General features: G+C 40.7%; 1 protein-coding gene across 1 annotated transcript in view; it reads left to right on the forward strand.

Annotated features, from left to right (window-relative positions):
* The first annotated feature begins 289 nt into the window (after positions 1–289).
* Positions 290–17,401, forward strand: part of CRYBG3 (crystallin beta-gamma domain containing 3) — a 137,173-nt gene continuing 120,061 nt past the window's right edge. Inside the window, exon 1 of the mRNA XM_049785642.1 lies at positions 290–527. Coding sequence (XP_049641599.1) covers positions 385–527 — 143 coding nt within the window. The 5' untranslated portion in view covers positions 290–384. The remainder of the gene's footprint in view (positions 528–17,401) is intronic.

Genomic DNA, 17,401 nt, shown 5'->3' on the forward strand with positions numbered 1-17,401 from the left:
CCAGGGCGGCACAGACTCCACCCCTGGGCGTGGCCACAGCAGCACAGGCTCGACTCTGGGCGTGGCCAGAGAGACACAGACTCCACCCCTGGGCGTGGCCAGCAGAGGCGGTGGGCGGAGCCAGGAACCTTGCGCGGGGAGCGAGCGCGGCTCCCGCCGGGGATGGTCTGATTGACCGATTGACTTGGGTCGGGCCGTCCGCTCTCCGGGTCTGATTGACTGGCTGTCTGACAGTCTGACTGATTGACTTTCTGTCTGACTGACTTTCCGACTGACCGACTGACTGGAGTCGGTCCTCCGCTCTCGGAATCTGCTCCGGCCACGCGACCCGTCCCCGCGGCACTTTCTGGCGCCCCGGGCAGCCGCGCGCCAGCCGGGGGAGCGATGTCCGGCGGCCGGCGGCGAGGCGGCGCCCCTTGGCACAGCCTCTCCCGGTTCTTCGCCGCCCGGAGTCCCTCTCGGGACAAGGAAGAGGAAGAGAAGGAGGAGGAGAGGCCCGGGGCGAGTCCGGGTCGGGCCGCTGCCAGGTGGGCGCCGCGGGGGGAGCCGAGGAGGGCGCGCGCGGGGCCGGGCTCTGCGCCCCGGAGGGACTCACTCCTGCTTGGACTTGGACTTGGACTTGGTCCGAACTCCCGGCCCGCCACTTGCTCTTCTCCTTGCTCGTTCCTCGCCGTCCCCACTCACTCCCCTTTTGCTTCGGTAGCACGAAGTCGGGGTGAAGTTGCATAACTCGGGGTGCCCGGCCACCCCGCCGCCTCTCTCTCTCTCTCTTTCCTTCCTGCCAACCTCCGCCCGGTGCGGGATTCGGTTCCTGAGCGCTGAGCGTCCGTCTCCCAAGTTTTGGGGTTCCATTGCCAGCAGCTGGCTGGCTGACTGGTGGGAATCTGGGCCAAGGGGGTTCGATTTGAACCACCCCCTCCTCCCTCGAGGTGGCCTGGAAGCTCCTGAGACTGTCACGGGTCAGCTGCACTCTGGCCCAGCTTCTTGCAACTTTATTTATTTATATAGGGTTTTTTTTTTTTGGGGGGGGGTCACACCCGGCGGCACTCAGGGGTTACTCCTGAGTTCTGCGCTCCGAAATCGCTCCTAGTAGGCACGGGGTTCCATATGGGATTCGGGGTTCCATATGGGATTCGAACCACCGTACCTCTGCATGCAAGGCAAATGCCTTACCTCCATGCTTTCTTTCCGGCCCCTTCTTGCAACTTTCCTAAAGGGAGACTTGGGAAGGAGTTATGTGGGATTCTGCACTTGCAAGTTAATCAGAAGATAAACATCTCCTTAGCTCTGTTGGCCATACCTATGCCTGGATATTTAAGTGTCCTTTTTTCCCCTTGCCATTCTCCTTTGAGAAACATGTCCCCTCTAAGCTCCAGAGGCCAGGGATTGGTTGGAGTCTGGAAAACACCTTCTCTGTCATCTCTTCTTGGCTGAGAATCAGTCCTTCTGTCCCCCATGGTTCCTTAAAAAAAAAGTTTCCAGAGCCTTGACAGCCCTTCTGAAGGAGGAAAAGGAGTTAAATCAACTACTGCTTGCTGCTTCCAGGTTGCTATGTTTATGCCCGATTTTGAAGACTTGGTGGAGGGCTTTAAGAAAAAATGGAAACTTAACTGGGCTGCTGAGCTGGTGTCATTGCTATTCAGGTTTTGTGCTTCGATTCTAGTCAGATTATATAGTTCTCAGTTTCCCTACTTGGGAGATATTTCCATGTTGATCATCTGTTGTTAAAATATTCCACCTTTCCAAGAAATCTCTGCTGTCACTGGTAGACTTCTCCTGGAAAGTTTCACCTATGAACTGCCCCGGTTGCTAATGAAGACTTTTACAATGCCAGGTTGTTGTGGCAGTTAAAAATAGTTTTGAAGTCTGACAGGGCTCAACTGTAATGTCAGATCGGTTGGTATGTGCAGACAGCCTGTGTATTCCAGCATCATTGGAACAACACTACTGACATCTTGGATAACATGGGAGGCATATTAGAAAAAATAATACCAAGTAAACTCAGTTGGGAAAGGTTCCGTGTTGGAAGGAGTAAGCGGTTCAATTTCAGGTTCCTGTTAGAAATATACTGAAGCCCTGCATTCCTTCCTCCCTCATATGGCATTTTAGACCCTTTTTTTCTGATCTCTTTCTGTGTGAAAGTTGACCACTTTAGCAATAAGTCATTTCTTGTTTGCCTTTTACTTTTCTGTTCTTATCTCCAATAGGCGAAGACTGTTGCTTTTTGATAATGAAAATTTTAATTATTCTTTCAATGGTTACTAGTTTAATTAGGAAGGAAAAGTCCCCCAGCACAGGCTGAAGAAGGGCAGCAAAGAGAGGTATTAGGAGTCTGTATTATGCTCAGCAGAGATAGATGATATTATGGTTATTAGTTTTGTCTTCATCTATTTTAATATTTGCCAAATGTTAAGGGGTTGGCAGGTAACCTGTGGGCATTTTTTTATGGTTTTACATGAACTTAAGTCTTTCTTTTCAAGGATGTAAACATATACACAAAGCCTTTATTGAAAGTTTAATGGAACAAATAGAATCCCTTATTATTCCTGAATGTCCTGGTAACACAATACCCTGGTTGTATCAAGAATGGAAACAGAATTGCAATTTGTCACTGTGATCTTATTTCAAAACGAAGGCTGCAAACACATTTATTTAAAAAAATTATTTTATGCTAGGTGTTGTGGAAACTTAGTTTCAATGAGATCCAGGTTTGCCAATTGTGTTGGTCATTTTGCCTTTTGTATTAGTGATTTTACGATCTGGAGTGTTGGTTTTAGATGTAGAGGCATAAGTAAATCAGACACACAGTAGCTGATATATTACTGCTGTGAAGGTGATAAGAAAAAGAAGCTCGTTCTCTCAAGGAACTATGTAGCTGAGAAGACAACTTGAAGGAATCTACACTAGCACCTGTCTCTTATATCTAGCTTTGAATAATTTATTAAGTGCTTTTAATATTACTATGCTATGGTTCCACAAACCTGCATCAGTATTGCCATTTCACTGTAAAAACAAACTTGCTGTAAATTGCCTACTTTAAATCAATGAACAAGTAAGTGGCATCTTCTAACCTACAGATGTAACTTGGAGGTCGCTTAGCATGCATTATGGATTAATTTCTACATTCTAGTTTTCTATGTACTTAGAGTGAAATGCAATGGCTGGAGAGATAGAGGTGCATTCAGCTGACTTTGATTCTATTGCTGGTATCCCAGATCACCCTCACTGTCTGCTCCCTCCTCAGCAGCTCCAAAAGTGATCCCTGAGCATTATCTCATGTGGCTCAATCCTCTTCCTCAACTTGTATCTATAGTGATCCTTTCTGCACTTCTAGTATTGACTTAGATGCACTTAATGTATAACTTATTTATATGAGTACAAACACAAGTTGGACATAATTCTTTAAGAATATACTTCTTTAGCAACTTCTGAAGAACAGAATTAAAGACCAGTGAAAGCTAAATGTACAGCATTATCATGACAACTTTATTTGGCTATTGCAAAGTGCATATTGTATTAACTAGGACAAATAGGGTTTTAGAAGGTTATGACTTTGTGCTCCGTGACCATGTCATGATTCAGGTTTTCCAGTATTTCCTTATTTCAGTCATAAGATTTAAAAAAAGTATTTTTTTCAAAGTTTGCTGCTACTCACAGTAACCTTTCAGTAGTTAAAAGAAGCCTGTTAGTACCAAGCTGATGTACTTGCAGGTTCTGGTGTGGACTCTTAAACTACTTGTCAGTATTGGGTTGGTATTCCATATTCAGGAAGTGCTATAGTAATTTATTCATATTATATGAAAATAAAAGTTGCATTTTATGGAACTTGGAGAACTGAGTTCTGGATCTCAGTTTGAAATCATTGTTGCATCATTAAACCCAGTTTATGAACACCAAAGCACTGGACTCAGTAGAAGTCATAGGAAGAGTAGGGAGGGTTTTTAGGGTAAAGGTACTTTTGACTGGACCTCTGGGCATTAGGGGTGTTTCAAGAGATAGAAAATGTATCCAGGAAGATAAAAATAGAGAACAGTTTTCTAGGTGAGAAAAGGGCAGTAATGGGTAATGATCTGCTGTACATACTATTGTTTTAGACCCCATTTTCTCTTATTAAGAAAAAGCATTGCCATGAGGGACACACAAATCAAAACAACAATGAGATATCAGAGATTGGTACACACCACAAAGAATAAGAACAACTTGTGCAGATGCAGGGAGAAAGGGACTCCCATTCACTGCTAGTGGGAATGTAAACTGCCCACAGTTTTTGAAAAAAAAATGTATTTTTACATATATATATATTCCTCAAGAAACTAGAAATTGAGCTTCTGTATGATTCAGCAATACCACTTCCAGGGACATACCCTAGGAACCAAAAGACACAATGCAGAAAAAAACCCTCGGCATTTCTATGTTCACTGCAGCACTATTTACAATAGCCAGAAGTTGGAAATGACCCAAATGCCCAAGAATAGATGAATGGATAAAGAAACATTTGTGCATATACACAATAGAATACTATAGATGGATATGGATAGTATGGATGTGGCTATTATCCACCAGAGGGTCAAGCCACTCACCATCATTGGGGTATTCTCAGATTCTCAGGCCCTTTTGGGTGCCAGTTGTAAAATAAATCCCCATGTTGTAAAAGCATCCCACACACCATATTTCTAACCCTAGGTGGATCAGGTTGAATATGGGTCTTCACAGGGTAGCTGCAAAGAATTAATACACCAAGCCACTCAGGAGAGAGACAAGGAGTCAGTTTGCTTTTTGCCATATGGTATCTCTCTGAGTGCATGCCAAGTCAGAACTGCTCTTTCTTTCTTAAACCAGTATAAAATTCACCAGTGTGGGAAGGTGGAGTAAGATACAGGTGGAATTTTACAAGTCAAAGATCTAGGTGAAAAGGAAAGAAGAAATCAGAGGAACATCTTTGTTTTTCTACCAAACATAATTCCAGTTTCTATGAACCATGGGGGGCATGATTTTCTTTTTTTTTTTTTTTTTTTTTTTTGGTTTTTGGGCCACACCCGTTTGACGCTCAGGGGTTACTCCTGGCTATGTGCTCAGAAATCGCCCCTGGCTTGGGGGACCATATGGGACGCCGGGGGATCGAACCGCGGTCCTGATCCTTGGCTAGCGCTTGAAAGGCAGACACCTTACCTCCAGCGCCACCTACCCGGCCCCTGGGGGGGGCATGATTTTCATTAGCAACGCAGGGTGGAATATCACATCCCTCATCCAACCCCCTCTCATATTACCTGCTCAGATATTTTATCTTCTTGTTCATCCCCATCCAGCCCACCAGCTCAGAAATTTCAGCTTTTTGATTGGGGCTACTGGGTTAAAGTACCTGACACCTATTTCAGTCAAATGGAAATCAATTGTTCCAATCTGGATTCCCCAGTGGCCTATGAACAGGACAAAATTAGAGGCACTGAGAAACTTAATTGACAAGCAACTAAGACTGGGACACATTGAAACTTCCTTTTCTGAAAGGACTTCCCCAATATTTGTTAGCTAAAGGAAATCATGTAGCTGGAGACTTTGATATAAGAGTTGTCAAAGCATCCATGGTTCCTCTGAGGAAATTACAGAATGGCTTACCTTCACCAGCAACCATTCCAAAAGATTCGCCTTTGATAGTAATTGACTTAAAAGACTGTTTTTATAATATTTTCATTCACCCAAAAGACAGAAAGTGCTTTGCCTTTTCAGTTCCTTCTCTCAACAATAGAGCTCCCATGTGGTGGTTTTAATGGATGGTTTTACCTCAAGGCATGGCGAACTCATCCACAATGTGTCAGTATTTTGTTGATGTGGTTTTATGTCCTGCTCATGCAAAGTTTCCCCATACATATATTATTCATTATATGGATGACATCTTGCTTGCCTGCTCTACAGACAGAGAATTACAATGTTTATATGAATATGTCATCAGTTGCATGCTGGTTGTTGGTTAAACAATAGCACAGAAAAAACTCAGACTTTGCCTCCATTTCAATAGTTGGGTTTGGTATTGCAGTGTATTTCAGTGTGTCCCCAAGAGATGTCTATCAGAAAAGCCAAAGGACTCAATGATTTTCAAAGCACTTAGGTGACATAAATTGGATCCATCCCTTTCCTGGGCACTGGGATCACCCCAGATGTTTAACTCAAAAGGCCCAAAAGGAATTGAATTTTTTTTTTCATGGGCCAGCTCCAAAACACCTATATTTCCAGGTTCACACCTGGGGAGAAGGTGTGGCCTTTAATATTTGCACTTGACTGAAGAGCCTGAAGTAAGCCCTGAGCACTGCCAGGTGTGGATACCAAACCAAACAAGTAAAATGCATTTGGTATAATAATAATTGGAACAACTAAGAAAGACAAGATCAAACTTTATCAAAAGCTATTTGTACTTACTCCTGAGCAAAGTACTTTTACTTGCAGCATCTAATTAAAAAAAATTTCCCCTTAATGTTGTGATGACCAGGAGTCATGTTTGGTTGTGGTACTTGCCAGAGATTGCATACTTAAGTTATAATGTTTGTGCATGTTTGGATTTGGTATCTTAGAGATCATACACCTGGATGCGGCAGTTGAAATACACTTGGTGAATGGGCCAGTTCTGGGATGTAATTGGAGGTTTCATATCTTGCTAGTACTTTCATATACTTGCTAGTCATTGGGACAACCCAAACATTTTTTACCTAAATGAGGAGTGTGGTAACATTCCCAATGAAGAATGATTTATTTTAAATGGGTGGGATGAGTTTCAGAGGAGCAATTTAAATCTATATTATATTTTAGTACAGAGCCCCAGGTCTTTTTTTTTTTTTTTTTTTTTTTATCTCTTTACTCTTCCAAAGGATATCTCAACTGCATCCTTCCAAAACTTTGGAAGAACGGAGAGTATTGGGCCATGACAGTCTGTTCTCAGGGCTTACTCCTGGCTCTGCCTTGGGGATCATGGAGATCAAACTTGTGTCAACTGCAAGCAAGGATGGCAAGTCCTGTACTGTTTCTCTAGCCTCCAAAACATTTAGGTATGAGTGTCAGTTGATCTTTCCAGAATAGGTGCAGATATATTCGTTGTAAATTTCACTTTGAGTGGCCAAAATAGTGTTTAATATTGAGAGGTCAGATAGGCCACCAGACCCAAAGATAGGGTACTGTGTCCCTATAACTAACTAAGGTAAAGAGTTAATTCATGGAAGTTAAAGGTTGTTTTCTTTTTTTTTCTTTCTTTTTTTTTTTTTGGTTTTTGGTTTTTGGGTCACACCTGGCAGTGCTCAGGGGTTACTTCTGGCTCTATGTTCAGAAATTGCTCCTGACAGGCTAGAGGAACCATATGGGATGCCAGGATTTGAACCACCATCCTTCTGCATGCAAGGCAAACGCCTTACCTACATGCTATCTCTCCAGCCCAAAGGTTGTTTTCTGATATGAGTAGTAGTACACCTTTCTCCTCCCAAATGGGAGCATTAGAAACATGCAGAATTGTAAAGCTCTGGTGAAAGAGAGGTTCTGGATGCAAACTTTAGAGCTTTTTTTCTTGATTGCATGACTGAGAATATTAAATCGATAGACTGAGTGCTGGTACTAATGAATAAAATAATCTTAAAATTAAGCTAATTAAGGATATTTTAAAAATATCAACAGTCATTAAGAAAACTGCTGGCTTTCAAGTTTTAAGTGTTCGGCCTTTAGTTATATGAGAATGGGAGTTATCTGAATATTCACGTTGTTTCTTCTTTTAGTGATTTGAAAGCAGCAGAAAAAATAATTGGTAACTATTTCAGTTGATTAGGAGTGATATTGAAGAGCCATCCCAGAAGCTCATCCCTTCAGTTATAAAAATAACTGGGATATTTTTGAAAACTCTGGGTATGGAGGAGTATAATCTGTGAGATTCTCAAGCTCCATATTAAGGGAAAGCACAGAATTTAAGATTGGCAGCAGAGTAGAAATATAGACTATGTAATGGTATTGAAACATACTTTATGCTCATTTTCTGTTTTATTGGGGGTATATTTACAAATTTAAGAAAATTTAGGCCCACTGGTTTACAATTCTCTTAATAATGATCATGTATAATGCATTCCAGCACCACACCCTCCACCAGAGTTTCTATTTGCTTCCCTCCAGCATTGTCCCCCTGTTCTCCCTAGGGAAGGGAGTGTTTGACAGAGGGTAATTTCAGGAATCTACTTCTTGCTGAGGGAATTCTATGGTACCTAGCCCAGTTGTAAATTCTTTGGGGGCCACTCCTGATGATGATATCTGGCCAACTCGCCAGGTGGGTCAATGCTAGGGACACAAGCATGCAGAGCTGCTTAAACCCTGTGTGCTGTGGTCTACCTGGGCCTGGGCCAGCAGGCAGTGCTCAGGGCATCTAGGGTTGCATTCACTGTGGTGCAAGGTAGTGGACATGAATGCCTGCATTGAAATTCAGCCTTTGGCACCTGACCTCTGAACATTTTTCCTGGCCCCAGTTGTACATTCTTAAACATCTTAAGAGTTGTAAGTGTACTTCATATTAGCTCTCAAAAAAAAAAAAAACCCTATGTAGTCAGAATTACTAGCTCTATTAAAACAATGGTAATCTTGGGCATTCAGTTTAATCTCAGTAATATATTTTATACATGTAAAGTATAAGCCAATTTTGAAAACACTTATAATATATATAAGTTTATAAAAAAAGTATAAGAGCAAATTTTATAAAGAAAAAAGATAACAGTCCCTTAAGATAACATAATTTATTTCTTAGTCAGAATTCTTATGAAACACACTGAAACCCAGTTGTGCTAGAATTGCTAACATGACCATGATAGCAAGAAGACTAACAGAGGGCAGAGAGTTGTTCAAGTGATAAGAGAATTTGCCTGGCAAGTGTAATGCCCTAGGTTTGATCCCTGGCCCTATATAGTACCTTGATGCCCCAGGTGTGCTATCCACAGCAACAACTGTGGATATAAAAATGGATTGATATACAATTTTAACTTGGGAAAATCATCTAAATTATTTCTTCAAAAAGAGGGAATCAGCATAAATCATCTATTAAATAAGATTTCTTTTATTTGGGACCACACCCACTGGGGTTCAGGGATGACTCCTATCTCTGCATTCAGGAATCGCTCCCAGTGGGGTGGGGAGACCATTTGGGATTCTGGAGATCAAACACCGGTCACCCATGTACAAGGCAAACACCTTTCCCATTGTATTATCTTTCCAGCCCCTGAATTATATTTATTTTGATTCTGTTCACTTTATAATCTTGTTATCTGCTAAGTATGGTGCTAAACATAGGGATACAAAGATGAACAGATGACCAAAATTGTCTGACGCTAGGTCTGTAAATTAACTGAGGAGATGTATGCATCAATTTCTATTCTTAAGATGAACCATTGTAATCTGAACTTGTTTTTGTATGTGATGTGTTAGATACAGAACACATTTACTATTCCTGAGTGTCAATAATTGTCTGAGGACTTTAATGGGCTTCCAAAATATCTTTTCTCTGAGCATGGTTTGATAAACTTGCTTTGCCAAGCCAGAATAATGAGATGAGTGAGTAGTTGTGCAGTGAGGTGGATGGATGTGCTGACCCGTAGTTTCTTATTCCTCTTGCTCCTATGATATTCTTCTGACTCTGCTCATCCCAGATGGAGGTTGAAAAGCACATGTTTTTAGGAATCAGTGTTTTAATTGAGTGGAGGTTTAGAATTACTATGCGATAGAGAAGCAAGTTCAAGTTTTGTGACCAGAAATAGCCCCTTTTATATACTTGTTTGACAATTGTGACCAAGTACTGCTGCAACTCAAATAGCACTATTCTAACCTGTTTCATTGTGGGTCTCCCGAAACAGTAGAAAGAATTTTTTTTAATTATCTTTATTTAAATACCGTGATTACAAATATGATTGTAGTTGTATGCTTACAGTCATGTAAAGAACACCCCCCTTCACCAGTGTAAGATTCCCATCACCAATTTCCCAGATCTCCCTCCTCCCCACCCCACCCACACCTGTACTCAAGACAGGCTTTCTATTTCCCTCATTCATTTACATTGTTATGCTAGTTTTCAGTGTAGTTATTTCTCTAACTGCACTCATCACTCTGTGTGGTGAGCTTCATGTCAAGAGCTGCACCTACATGGGTAAATGGGGGGAAATAATGGTTGGGACTGAGGCTGTAAAAGATTAGAAATTAGCTTTGTAGGTCAGTATAGAAAGACTCTTTTCGTGAAATGTTTTTGTTTTAGTCTGTCTGCTTAGTGATTGCAGAAGTTAACCAGAGAAACTAATCAGACTGGAGCCTTCTGCATGGAAGAGTAAGAGTAATTTGCGTAAGAATAATTCTACTTCATTTTATAGATGGAGTAAAATTAGGAAGATCCAATAGCTATACAGAAGTCTCACAGATAGACTCAATTTCTTATTCAATATAATATATATATATATAATATTATGTTGCAGTTTTGTCTGCTTAACTTGGGAAGACCTACAAAAATAGCTAGCCTTAGAAAATAATTTTGCATGAATACAAAAGACAATTGGTATGCAGCTAGATGTTCACCAGATGGGCTTGGGTCCATGCTTTCTTGAATAAAGAATTTACACTCATAAAGTTTAGAGCAAGAAGAGTAAATGTACATATGTATTTGTGCAAATTATAACAGCCCTGTGGAAATTGAATTTTTTCAAAAGAGATACAGATTGAAACAGATATACTACATCCTCTACCAATTTGATAACTAATATTGGAGTTTGATTATGGGGAAACTGAAACTCATTACACTAGTGGAATGTTAGTTGATACCTACTTTGAGGGGAAATTTGATGAGTTCTATCAGCATTATCCATCTATGTACTCTAACAGCAATTCCCTTTAGTAATTCCATTACATGTATACAATTTGTTAAGGGGCCAAAACTTGATTATATTAATTTAATTATTGTACTGTTTTAATCATTAAAAGGAGAAGAAAGACATCTCCAGAAAGTTAGTTTTTAAAAGTGTAGTATGTCACGTACTCATAATAAAATACTGCTAGACTATAAGAAAAGACAAAATCATGCCATTTGCTATGATGTGAATTAAACTAGAGAGTATCATGTGAATGAAAATAGCCAGAGGGAAAGGAACATATACAGAATGATCCCATGTGTGGTATATAAAGAAACATAGAATGGAAACAAATGCCCAAAGGCAACAGAAGCTGAGAACTGTTCTCTAACATGAAGAATATAACTTGGATGGGAAGGGTGGGACACATTGGAATAATGGTTGAGGAAGGAGACACTCTGGTGGAAGGTGTGATGGTAGAATATTTTATGCATGAAGCCCTACCATTATCAATATTGTAAATCACAGTGCCTAAAATAAAGTATAAAAGAAATAAGAGGAAGAAATAGTGTACATCCATGTAATAGAATATTACATAGCTATCAAAAAAGAAATAAAATAATTTAAGGAAATAGCCCCAAAGCACATTAAGTAAAGATAAGATGTAAGCTACTATGTGTACTTATGTTCCTATTTGTATATTTAAAAAGGGCTGACATGAAAGAAGTCTAGTAGTGGTGTGTTACAATTAAGGGAGGTGAGAAGAATGGGTAAAGGGATAAGGAACTAGAACAAGGGGCCAGGGAGATAGTTTGAATGGGTAGGTTACAAGCTGGGTTTGATCTCCAGTATCCCATATAGTCCCCTGAGCCAGCCAGGAGTGATTCCTGAGTGCAGAGCCAGGAATAACCCTTGTACACAGCTGAATGTGGCCCCAAAACAAAACAAATTTATCATTTCCAGAGGGGATGTGGTGTACCACTCAGAAAATACTTCCACCTCCTGGTGGTGTTCTGGGGGACCATTTGGTGTTTAGGGTTGGGGCCAGGTTCATTCACAAATAAAGCAAGCACTGTATTCTTTCTTCATCCCATACTTTGATATTTTATACAGATATGAATGAGTCCCCTATGTTGTTATTAATCTATAAGGTAAAGTAGGGTAGGTTTAATGGTTGAGGATCACCTATCATCCACTTTCAGTAACTTTGTGACCTGGGGCAGTCATTCAGCCTCTAAATTATTTGTTATTAAGTAGGAAATTAGGTCCTTCTCTCTGTCTTCCAACATTACCCTGCTTTCCAAACCACTGTACGGAAACAGTTATACACAAAATAAAGAACTATGAATTAGATGGTAAATCAGGTAGTTTTTTTTATTAGAAAAATCACATAAGAAAAAAATTTTTTTGGTTTACTTGAAGGATCCTATAAAGGCTCCTAACACTTTTGGACCATTGATTAAAATGTTACGCTTGTAAAACAAAAATTTATTTAGTAAACACAACTCATGCCAGTCTCTGTTGGTCTCTTGAAATACAAAGTGAGCAAGATAGGCATGGTCTTTGGCTCAGTTTTGTGGCTTTGTGGACAAAGAAAACATAGCATAGATCTTTCCCTTGTTATTGTTTCTTTCCCCTTGTTTGTAATGCTGTTTTGATAATACATGATTACACACAGGCCTAGATGTGCTGCTTGCATATTTTAGTTGTGATGCATGCATACGTTCATTTTTGGCAGTCACACTTTTATTTGCGTCACTCGCACACATTCTGGTTGTACTTACCGGGATATAGTGTGCTCTCACTCATGTGCTCTCAAGGTGTTGTATTTTTGGCCAGTGGGGCTTCCACTTTATTTGTGTGGCGTTTGCAGGAGTCACACATTTAGTTGCAGTGTTTTGCTCACAGCTGACTGTGTCAAAGACTATACTGATGAGGCACTGGGAATTTCAAACTCCAGAGCTGCTAGTACCAGGCTAGGAGAATTGGGTTCACTCCTTTAATACTGTTTAAGTTGTTTTCAGTGGTCTTCTCTACAGGTGTCCATGTAAAGTCTATCCTTCCTCCCTCCTCCTTCCCTGCCTCCCTCCCTCCCTGCCTCCCTCCCTCCCTGCCTCCCTCCCTCCCTGCCTCCCTCCCTCCCTGCCTCCCTCCCTCCCTGCCTCCCTCCCTCCCTGCCTCCCTCCCTCCCTCCCTCCCTCCCCTCCCTCCCTCCCTCCCTCCCTCCCTCCCTCCCTTCCTTCCTTCCTTCCTTCCTTCCTTCCTTCCTTCCTTCCTTCCTTCCTTCCTTCCTTCCTTCCTTCCTTCCTTCCTTCCTTCCTTCCTTCCTTCCTTCCTTCCTTCCTTCCTTTTGTGCACAGGGATCACTACTGAAAGTGTTCAGTGAATTCTATGCAGAGCCTGGAATTATTGACCCTGTGTAAGGCAAGTGTCTTACTTCACTTCTCTAACCTTGTTTTACTTTCTTGACTGCTGACTATTGATATCTGATTATGGTAGAGGAGGGTTTAGCTATTTTGCTTCACTTTTAGTTTCTTCTATTCACTCTGTCATAAGAACTATTATAAATTTGAGATTAAACCAGAAGTTATTTTTTAGATTTTTGTGAAATACTGTTTTTCCCACCAATACAACATGTATTTTGAAAATATTAACTTTTAAAAATATTTTATACCTAATTTTTATGGTCCCTCCCAAATAAAGTTCTGGGAGCTGTTTCCAGTATTACTCAGCCAGCCAGGTTGGATGAGTCAGTGCCAGGGCCTGAGGATGAGCCACTGCATGGGCCTTGCAGTATAGCAGGGTTTCAAAGACATGCCGAGCAGTGATTGGGTGGGGTGACCATGTGGTACCAGAGACCATGGTGGTTCTGCACATGTATGTCCTGTGCCCCTGGCCCCTGGGAAAACTGAGCTTTCACATGCTGTTATGACAGGCAACACATGTCAGTGCCAGAAATGACAAAGAAGCACTTTTTAGCACCTCTCAAATATAATTCTCATATAATTCCTACAAGATGTGTATCAGATTTTTTTTAATAAGCATGTATACAAAATATGGGGCTCACGATCTGAAGCTTACCACAACGAATGGTGAGTTTAGTTAGAGAAATAACTACACTAACAACTATCATGACAATGGTAGTGAGTGAGAGAAGTAAAATGCCTATCTTGAATACAGGCAGGGGCTGGGGGGCATCGTTAGTGGGAATGTTGCATTGGTGACAGGTGGGTGTTCCTTTTTATAACAGGAACCCAACCACAACATGTTTGTAATCATTATGCTTAAATAAATATTTTAAAGAAAACAAACAAACAAAACAAAAACAGAACCTGGAGACTGGAGAGATAGCACAGTGATTAATGACTGTTGATATCTGGTTATGGTAGTGTTTGCCTTACACGCAGTCGACCCGGAACAGACCTGGGTTCATTTCCCGATATCCCATATGGTCCCTTGAGCCTACCAGGAGTGAATCCTGAGCTGGGAGCCAGGAGTAACCCCTGAGCACCGACAGGTGTGGCTCAAAAGCTAAAAAAAATATATTCTAAATGGGGATACAGTATTAATGGCAGATTATTAAATATATTTATACTAACTTTTCTTATGAGAATGAAATATCTTTAGTTCTATATTTTATAACCAGGAATAGGTTCACTATGCTCAACCTTTTGTTTTCTTGGTTGTTAAAACACCAGTGAGCATACTCTGACAGGAAGGACAACATTCTACTATATTAGTCAAAGCTGACAAGGTATATGGTAATAAAGTTGATTGTTTCATCCTTCTAGGTAGGTAGATAAAGATCTTATTTGGCAATGCTGTGTTTATTATAGAGAAATTGCCATTATGTTATAGCTATATTATTAGTTTTTTTATTGTCTGTTCTAAATTAACTGTTTGCATTAAGTAAAATAAACTACAATGAATTTTTGTCACTTTAATAAGGATGTACATTTTGTAGCCCATACATGAAATTTTAATAAGACCCCCCCCCCAAAATAAAGCACAACTCAGAGTCCATATCTACCCACACAAAGCCTGTTTTCTAGGTTTTTTTCTATATGCCTAGTTCCATGTTTGTATATTTTTTTTCCAGAAAAGGTCCTCTTAAGAATCTTAGAACTCAAAAAAAATTTGTTTAACTTGACAATGGTGCTTTGGCGTTTTGTACAATAACCTAGATATGTTTATGCAAATGATAAAATCATTTATGTTTCTTTTTTTTTTCTTGTCCCTCTATTGATGTTGCCACACTGGGGACGCTCACGCACCTGTGAGATGCTCAGACTTGACTTCTGGTGTTTTCTGGGCTCATACAGGAACAAATGCAGGGAACAAATGCCCATGCTGATATTTGTGGGAGGGGATTGCATTCTTTTGGTGCTTACAAATGCCTTGCTGTGTGTGTGTGTGGGGAGGGGGGTTTGCAAGAGTTACATATGACACTGGAGATCACAGCAGAACTCTGAGAATCACACAGTTTGTGCAGTGCTTAGGGGATCCGGGGCAACTTTTGATGATACTCAATCACCAAGCGTCTACAGTTCTATATTGGGGCCTGCCTGGTGCCTTAATACCACATAGGCTCTGTGGTGCCGGGGGCCACTAGACCATTCTGGGGACCTCCAGGGTTATATATGCATATATTTGTGGGAGTGGTACATATGAGACTGAGGATCAAACTAAGGTTCTGTGTATGCAAGTCATGTGTCCCTAATTCCTGATCTATATTTCTCACCCCCAAAGTAATTTTGTATGTACTCTTTATAAAAGTCTTAGAGTTTCATCAGTTTCTGTATTCAAGTCGGAATAGCTAATATGTTGCTCCTTATAATGGGAGAAGGAAAAGTGAAGAAAATAAATTGCTGCCTAGTGTGCTTACATTTATTCATTTTTGGTTTATGAGTCACACCTGGTAGTGCTCAGGGGCTACTCGTGGCTTGGATCTTGGGCTCATACCTTGGCCTCCTGCTTACACAGCTCTTGAGTACTAGCCCTTTGAGTTTTACATCTAACCATGCCTGATGTGCTCTGATGTAAAACAGTAGATTGAGTGAAATGCACCTGATGGATCTTAGTGAACTAATGGTTATGAAAGTCTCTCGTTGGGTACTATTTGAGTAAGAACCTGGATGGCAGTTTGGGTCAGGGACCAAAAATATCTGTGAAAAAAGAACTTTTCAGGCAGAGAGAACAGTGTTCTAAGGTCCTAGTGCAGGATTATGATGGAACAGATCCTAAAGTGAGGACAGAACAGGTGGTGAGAGTGGGAGTGGTATTGAAAGGGGATATCAGGTCGGGACCTCATGAGATAAATCTTCACCAGGAGTTGAAATAATGACATTTGCTTATTGTACTTATCATTTGGGCCTGTATATATGTGTATATGGGTTTACATTTTTCTCAGGTAGATGATAATTTTTTGATTTTTAATTTAAAAGCTCTTTAGCGTTATTCTTATAAACAGAGAAAGGGTTTGAGTTAGAGGTGAGTTCTATTAGAACTCCCAAGCCTTTTACTTATGGAAGTTGGTGGAATGATATACGAATTAGTCTACATGGTGATGCTTATGAATCACTTCTGATGGTTCTGGTGGGGCCATATCAGGTGCTGTACAATCGAACCTGGATTAACTGCTGTGTGCAAGGCAAATGTCTTAATCACTGCACTATCACTCTTACCTCTTCATTTTATTTTTTCAATACTTAAAATAATATTTTTGTTTGCTTTTGGGCCGCACTCAGCAATATTCAGGGCTTACTCTTGATTCTACACTCAGGAATCAATCCTGGCAGACTCCAAGGATCTAATGGGGTTCTGGGGAATTGAACCCAGATCTGCCACTTGTATGACAAATACCCCGTTTGATCTCTGAGGCCCTAGTTCCTCATTTTAGAAGGCAGCTACAATTTTGCTTTGAGTTCACATCACTGCTCTGCAGTGATGCTGATTTAGGATGCTAATTCTTGTAAGGTGGGTCACAGTGTTAAGACCCAGGAGGAATGAGGTGGAGGAGTTCAGGAGCACAGAACAGTTACTCATGTTACATATCAATAGCAGAGGTACACACTACTTTATGGCCTTTGGTCACACTGTTATTATAGGTCCTGAGGCCATGGATGGGGGTGGGGTCGGGGACAAGAATAAATTAGCTTCAAGGAAGATGAATAAGTATAAAGAAAGGCTGACACTGTAACAAAAAGGAGTGCAGAAAATGCTTAAACAAACAGAGAAACAAGCTCCACGATCATATCTATTATCTTTTCCTTCTTCTAGGTTCTCTCTAGAATTCTAAAAATTTAAATTCCAGGTGTTTGAGTTAACATACATGTTACTTTAAAATTGCAGCTTTTATTTACCTTCTAATTTGAAGCCCAGAAATAGTGCCATAACCACCTGTTTTATATTCTGTTAATGGTCACTTAAAAATACAAGTACTACTCTACTGCTGGAAACCACTATTTATAAATAGGTTTCTAGATGGTTATTTGTAAATCACTGGTGTGGAATCTGTCTTTATTCCCATAGAAATTGAGGTGGAAATGCTGAGGTCGGGCTTTCGT

This window comes from Suncus etruscus, chromosome 13 (genome assembly GCF_024139225.1).
Source record: "Suncus etruscus isolate mSunEtr1 chromosome 13, mSunEtr1.pri.cur, whole genome shotgun sequence".
NCBI classification, from domain to species: Eukaryota; Metazoa; Chordata; class Mammalia; order Eulipotyphla; family Soricidae; genus Suncus; species Suncus etruscus.